General features: G+C 38.5%; 1 protein-coding gene across 1 annotated transcript; it reads left to right on the top strand.

Annotated features, from left to right (window-relative positions):
- Positions 1 to 1721: 1721 nt before the first annotated feature.
- On the top strand, positions 1722 to 2666 carry LOC132241948 (olfactory receptor 5D13-like). Its single transcript, XM_059710898.1, has one exon. It carries the CDS (start codon positions 1722 to 1724, stop codon positions 2664 to 2666), a length of 945 nt encoding a protein of 314 aa, XP_059566881.1.
- The last annotated feature ends 4949 nt before the right edge of the window (positions 2667 to 7615 follow it).

Below are 7615 nucleotides of genomic sequence, written 5' to 3'. Positions count from 1 at the left end.
ACCAAGGATCACACAGTAAATGAGAAAGCCTAAAACTGCATTTAAATACACGTTTTCAAAACCATGCTTTTTAAATCATGCTGATCTGTCACTAATCCCTCGTGCCTGCTGATTCCCTTTTCCTCATGTAGGAAATACATGTTTGGAATGGCACAAGGGGCATTTAGCTATGAAGGGTATAATCGTTTCTTTCTACCTTGATCTGGTCAGGCAAAACTAAAACGGCATCTTTGTTTATGAGATTCATAATAATTGTCTTATATTAACCTGAACATTTCAGACATGTTCATACTATTGCTTAATGGTAAAGGGAGGGGGAGGTGAATGGGAGATATCAGTAATACTATCAACAATAAAAATATATTTAAAAAGAAAACAAACAAAAACGTTGCAGGATTTAATGAGATGACGTGTGATTTATCATGAATCTTTAGTTGCAAAGGAAGGGAACCCAAAATAAACTGCAAAAGAAAAAGAAAAAAATCGTTAAATGATTAAGGATATTTCTGCAGGTATGAACTGCTGTGAGTACAAGTTGCTTTTGCTTTCTCAAAATCACATATACAAATATAAAAAGATTGCATGACTCCAAACAAGATAATAACATATGTAACTTTAATGAAAACCCATCTACAATACTTATAGTGGCAGGAAATTTTGAGGGTGATTATGTAACCATTGGTAACTATTCCCACATTCTCTAGCTTCCTCTAGAGCCGTGGTCGGCAAACTGCGGCTCGCGAGTCACATGCGGCTCTTTGGCCCTTGAGTGTGGCTCTTCCTAAGCCTTAGGAGTACCCTAATTAAGTTAATAACAATGTACCTACCTATATAGTTTAAGTTTAAAAAATTTGGCTCTCAAAAGAAATTTCAATCGTTGTACTGTTGATATTTGGCTCTGTTGACTAATGAGTTTGCCAACCACTGCTCTAGAGAATATGAAAGGCTTGAGCAAAATACATTTTACGTTGCTTTCCAATTCAGAGATCCTATGAGCATTTAATGCTCTGATATGCCTAATAAAATTTTAAAATAAAAATAATAGCCATTTAAAAGTTAACAAGGAATCTAGATCAGTATGTGGACGGCATCAATGACAGTGAGAAAAACACTTATGTAGGAAAGAAAACAGGTGTGTGAGGGAACAACATGTCAAAGCTGTAACTTCATTATTTTATCAGGTTGCCACATGGTTTGTAGAACACTAAGCCAATTATTATAGCTTCAGGATTCATTAGTCAAGAGCGTGAAGATCTACAGGATTATATTCCTTCAATATCCATTATTTTTTCAAAGCTTGGAAATTCTTGTGGTGACTCACAGATGCTACCTTTCTTGTGATCCTCAGGTTGAACATTATGGTTCAACTCATGGTCTGTGGGAGACAGAGCCATCTCTTCATAGGCTGCACATGCAAATAGAAATATTATCGCCTCCAATGCTGTTTGGAGATGAAAGTTAATATAGCTTCTTTTGTTCTTTAGATTCCACATAGAAGTGAGATCACGTGATATTGATCTTTCTCTGGCTGGCTTATTTTGCTTAGCATAATAATGGGGGAATAGAGGAACATCTGTAATACTTTCACAATAAGGACAAAAAAGAAGTTAATAGAGCTTAATGTTTTTCCCTGCCACATGGTAACTGTTATATAAATGTGCTGTCATTATTATCATTGTTGTTATTTTTATCATTATTTCAGATGTTCTCCAGTAACAACCATGTTGTTAACTGAAGGAAATCAGAGTGCCGGAGCCACATTCACTCTCTTGGGCTTCTCAGATTTCCCAGATCTCCAGGCGCCCCTGTTCCTGGTATTCCTGATCGTCTACATGGTCACTGTGCTGGGAAACCTGGGCATGATCATGATCATCAGGACCAGTCCCCAGCTCCACACCCCCATGTACTTTTTTCTCAGCCACTTGTCCTTTGTAGATTTCTGTTATTCCACTACAATTACACCCAAGCTGCTAGAGAACTTGGTTGTAGAAGACAGAACCATCTCTTTCCCAGGATGCATCATGCAATTCTTCTTGGCTTGTTTATTTGCGGTGGCAGAAACATTCATGTTGGCAGTGATGGCCTATGACCGATTTGTGGCCGTGTGTAGCCCTCTGCTCTACATGGTAGTCATGTCCCCAAAGTTCTGTGCATCACTAGTAGCTGGACCCTACACCCTGGGAATAGTATTTTCCCTGCCACTTACATATTTTCTCCAGGCATTATCCTTCTGTGGGTCTAACATCATAAATAATTTTTTCTGTGAGCACTCTGCCATTGTTTCTGTCTCCTGCTCTGATCCCTACATCAGCCAAGTGCTTTGCTTTGCCATGGCCATATTCAATGAGGTGAGCAGCCTGGTAATCATTCTCACTACTTACGTTTTCATCGTTGTCACTGTCATAAAAATGCCTTTAGCTAGTGGGCGCCAAAAAGCTTTCTCCACTTGTGCCTCCCACCTGACCACCATCACCATTTTCCATGGGACTCTCCTGTTCCTTTATTGTGTCCCCAACTCCCAAAACTCAAGGCTCATAATCAAAGTAGGTTCTGTATTTTATACAGTGGTAATTCCCATGCTGAACCCTCTGATATACAGCCTCAGAAACAAAGTTGTGAAGGGGAGTGTCAGGAAATTAATTCATCGCTCAATACAATTTTGTTGAAGATTTATATTTCCAAGAGGAATTTGATTTACTATATTGAGAATTGTTCAGTGCTTCTAGTAGAGATGATGATTTAAATTATTTAGGCAAGTCACCAAAATTTTAAATCTATTGCAATAACTACTTATGTGATAATTTGATTTCTATTCATTTCAGTGTGAATTATAAGTGAAGTGACTTAGTGCTGTAGGTTGAATAATGTCCTATAAAATATCCATGTCCATCCAGAAGCTCAGAATGTGACACTATTTGAGAATAGGCTTTTTGAAGATGTAATTAAGGTAAAGATTGAGATGAGATTATACTGGAATAGACTCAAATCCAAATGAGCATGTTCTTATTGAGAAAAGAACCCAAGGACACACACAGGGAAGAAGGCTTAGCAAAGATGGAGGCAGGGATTGGCATTTTGCTGCTACCAGCCAAGGCACCCCAGGAACCACCAGAATCCGGATGATGCAAAGGATTCTCTCCTAGCATCTTCAAAGGGTGCATACCCTGCCGGCACCTTGATTTCAGGCTTCTGGTCTCCAGAAGAATGAGAAAATTTCCATTGTTTTACACAACCAACGTTGGGGCAATTTACTGTAGCAACTCTAGGAAATTTACTTAACAGTAAATATGAGACCATGAAATCCAAATTTCTTGACTCTAAGTTGGCATGGCGAATTATGTTTTAAATCATTCTTTAATTCCATTTAAGCAATGGGAATGTTGGGATTATACACAAATTCTGAAATGTTATAGCTAGGAGTGTGAATATAGAAGATTAGCAATGAGAGCCTAGAGACACAATCTCTCAGATCTGGTCAACTTCTTGAGTCTCTCCACAGGGCCTCATGTACTTTTATTGTAGTGTAGGAAGTGGTGTTAAACATGATGACTCTGAATATCAACTAAAAATGTTGATTTTATAGAAATTTCTAGAAGGATTACCAAAAATGAGAAATCTGTAGATATCAATCTCACAATCTGATGTGTTAAACTGGATTTTGTAATTCTCTTTGTTAACACAGAGGATATCACAATATGTTTCAGAAATAGTTTGCATAATTTTGATTTGTTTTTAAAGGTTAACTTTTAAGTAATTACACATTTTACCTGCATGGCATATCTGCCAGACAGGTACAGCATTATTACAACTGTTTTGATTGAAATGTCCTCTATGCTTATTACTCATCTGCTGGCCTTAACCCAGTGTGTTGATCTTGAATAAAACTTTCTGACTTCACTTTATACTATAAAAATATACCGCAAGTAGGGGAGGCCGGGGGAAGGTCAAGGGGGGAAAAAAGGAGACATATGTACTACTCTTTGTAATACTTTAAGCAATAAAACAAAATAAAAAAAAAAGACATACCACAAAACCTCATCTTATATGTGTGAGCAAGTTGGCAATTGTAAAACATAAAGAAAACGCATATTTTATTTGTAATTTTCTTCAGTTTTAAACCAGGGTTCCCACATAACTTTATCATAATATCCAGACTCGTTAAAGGGGATATAGAGTGCACAAAAGATGCATTCTTCTGTTTGCTCTTACCTCCTAAACCACATGCAATTAAAAAAAAAAAGAAGAAAGAAAAAGAAAAAAGTCATTCTTAGCAGTGCTGGTTTATAACCACTTCCTGGCTTTTGTAAGTCTCTGCCTTTCACAGTTGTCATGTCCCAGAAGCTGTGCTCCATCCTTCTGGCCGAGAGCTACACCTGGCCTCTTTACATGGCTGCAATCATTTGGGAGCTCTTCTGGGTCTAAATTTCCATAATGATGCCACTGTTTTGTTAGGTGACATGGTGCTGGCTGTTGGCTGGGGTGCCTCAGTATTCTCCCATGAAGTCTCTTATCTGCTAGTACAGTGGCTCTCAACCTTCCTAATGCCGCGACCCTTTAATACAATTCCTCATGTTGTGGTGACCCCTAACCATAATTATTTTCGTTGCTATTTCATAACTGCAATTTTGCTACTGTTATGAATCGTAATGTAAATATCTGATATGCAGGATGTATTTTCATTGTTACAAATTGAACATAATTAAAGCATAGTGATTAATCACAAAAACAATATGTAATTATATATGTGTTTTCCGATGGTCTTAGGTGACCCCTATGAAAGGGTCGTTCGACCCCCAAAGGGTGTGCAACCCACAGGTTGAGAACCGCTGCGTTAGTAGATTACGCTGGCTGCCTTATGTAGCAACCTCTGAACAGTGTTTGGAGAGACCGGAAGTAGAAGCTATAAGGCATCTTGGTGCCTCAGCTCCAGAATCTATTTAACCTCACTCCCAACACATTTTCTTGCTAAAACAAGTCACAATTCCAGTTTCCTGGATCAATTCCTGTGCTCCCTAGTGGAAGTATCACTCCTCTAAACTACTACAGCTCATGGTTCCCCTTATGGGAAGCAGGGATCTAGCTGGTGGGTCATAATGGATTAACAGGTAGAAGAGCCACTCCCATTTCCACCCCTCACCCATAAATTCCGGGCCCCATAAATTACTGGAGAAATAGCAGTTGTATCCTGGTTGCAGATTTAGAGCACATAACACGTTCTGGAGGCCTTTATTCCATTCCTGTAAAGCAGTGGTTCTCAACCTTGGCTGCACATTAGAATCACCTGGGAATCTTTTTTAAAATCCTGATTTCTGGGCCTCATCCTCCGGAAATTCTGTTTCTTTGTTATGGGGTGGGGCCACAACATTAGTAACAAAGAAACAGAATTTCCGGAGGATGAGGCCCAGAAATCAGGATTTTAAAAAGATTCCCAGGTGATTCTAATGTGCAGCAAAATTGGAGAACCACTGCTCTAAAGTATTGCCAACAGAGCTTGTCCCATAACTGATTTGTGAAAGGCTAGTCCAATATTCCAGGCACACTGTTTGAATTTCTGAATACTAGGTGAGTTGTTTTTCACCACTGTCTTTCAGCGACACCCTAGGACAGGACTAGAGTGTCACAGCTGTCCATTTTTGTAGAATCATCTAAAAATGAGGCCCCAATTCTTTCTTCCATATTCAGGTTGTCATAAAAAATTCCTCACGAGGATACATTATAAGTTCAGTCTTTGAAGGACAAAGCAATAATAGCATGGATCATGGGCACCTGAACCACTTACTCATGTAAATTACTTGTGTCTTCAGGAACAGGAATGCTATCGACTGCTGTGTATGCCTAATGTTATGGGTTGGTGGGATAGACAACACCCAGCTGAAGAAGTGTAGATCGCAGAGTAATGTGATAGCCTGTGGTCATGCATTTAGTCCCTATTAGGGTTTATTAAAAAGTCAGAAAGCTGTTTCTCAAAAGGTGACTAGTTATCTGCTGTGAAAGTTGCTGCTTTGTTTTAAAATTCTAATGGTCTAATTGGCAATTCACTATCGGGGCTTTCCGAAGTTGTGCACAATCCTTATTTGTGAATACACTTCAAGGACAATCATATAATCAGGTCATTTGTTCAAAATAATACAGAAGCTGGCATGGCAGACTGGACTTGCTTAGGGATTCACAAACAATGGACGATATTTTGAGTAACTTTGTAAATGGGTTGGAGTAACTTGCCTAAAATGGGTGTATGCTGTCCACCAAATCAAAAGAGGCCTACTGAATTTTGGTGTAGAGGAGGCAGAATTTGAGAACTATGGCTATACTTTGCTCTATTAATTCTAGAGGGTGCTTGGTTGCGTGCAAATAAAGGCTGATAGTCCATTTCAAGCAGCAATTTTTTCTGTGTAATTTCCAAGAAATTCTAGTCATTAAAAATGACACAAGGGACTTGGCATTTGCCTTGATTACCTGTGTTGATGCTTGTGAGAAAGAAGTTGCTAGGGATTCTCCAGGGTTTGAGTCCCTGGGGCTACAAGTTAGATGTAAGGGCTTTGATGACTCCGTTACACTCCGCTTATGAGAACAGGAGGGTGGTGGCCTGTTCCTCTGTAGCAGGTAAGTTTATTCAGGTTTCTATGAAACAGTGAACATATTTTTCGAATGTGATGATAGGGTTTTCTTTTGATAGTAATTCACTGTAAATGCTATCCAATTCTGAGTTTAATTACATTAAAGAAAGAAGTGTTTACTTCTTTGTGGAAATATTTGGCTTCAAGTCCATTGACAACCTTTTCACAAAGAACAGAGTAAATTTTCTACCTGGAAATAGATATATACTTATATCCTCCTTATATGCACTTTCTATTGGTATATAAACTTTCACAAGAAAGAGGATTAATTAGTTCTGAGAGCACTCTACATGGTAAATCTTGAGACCCTTAAGAGATGTATCTATACAATGTCTGGGCTGTAATAGAAGCTAACTCTTAGGCTATAAACCCTAATAAAGTGTATACTATACTCAGAGATCAAAAGGAGCCATCGTTCTCCTCAACCCCTCAGTAGCTAAGGTATTCAATGAAAGAAGTCGCCTTTTCTAAACAAAAGGTGCTAAGTTGGGATTGATACATTTCCCCTAGATTTCTCTAATATTTACTTTATCCTTAGAATAGAAACATATTCTCTTGAAGATTTTAGTTGATTTATGTGTACAGGCAGAATACAGTAGCATTATATGTTCTTTTTTGAGGCAAACATTTCACTTTTTCCCACCCACAGACTCACTATGCATTCACCTATGTGCAAACATTTTTATCAGCTGTGTGCATATTATGCTACTAGTCAGTGTGGATGTACACACTGTGATTCGATAAGCATTTCTTATGAAAACTCAAATTGCAATGGAAATGCAAAGGTGTTTAAGAGACTCAGCTTGGTTTGTTATGCCTGCAGCAAAAATCTGCACGAGACATGTTCTGTATGGAATAAACTAGGTCCCAAAACTCTTTTTTATCATTTTCTTTGGTCTACCGTAGAAATTTATGATCTGTTTGTTGCTTACTGCCATACATTTCTTTGACAGAAACAACTCTCTTCCCCCAGCCCGCCCTTCAAATGTACCGTAGTG

The sequence above is a fragment of the Myotis daubentonii genome, chromosome 9, assembly GCF_963259705.1.
Source record: "Myotis daubentonii chromosome 9, mMyoDau2.1, whole genome shotgun sequence".
Lineage (NCBI taxonomy): Eukaryota > Metazoa > Chordata > Mammalia > Chiroptera > Vespertilionidae > Myotis > Myotis daubentonii.
The sequence above is the reverse complement of the archived record's forward strand: the minus strand, read 5'-3'. Positions and strand labels throughout refer to the sequence as shown.

What these genes read in the sequence shown, in the direction of transcription:
- LOC132241948 (XM_059710898.1), top strand. Translation starts at nt 1,722, where the DNA reads ATGTTGTTAACTGAAGGAAATCAGAGTGCCGGAGCCACATTCACTCTC.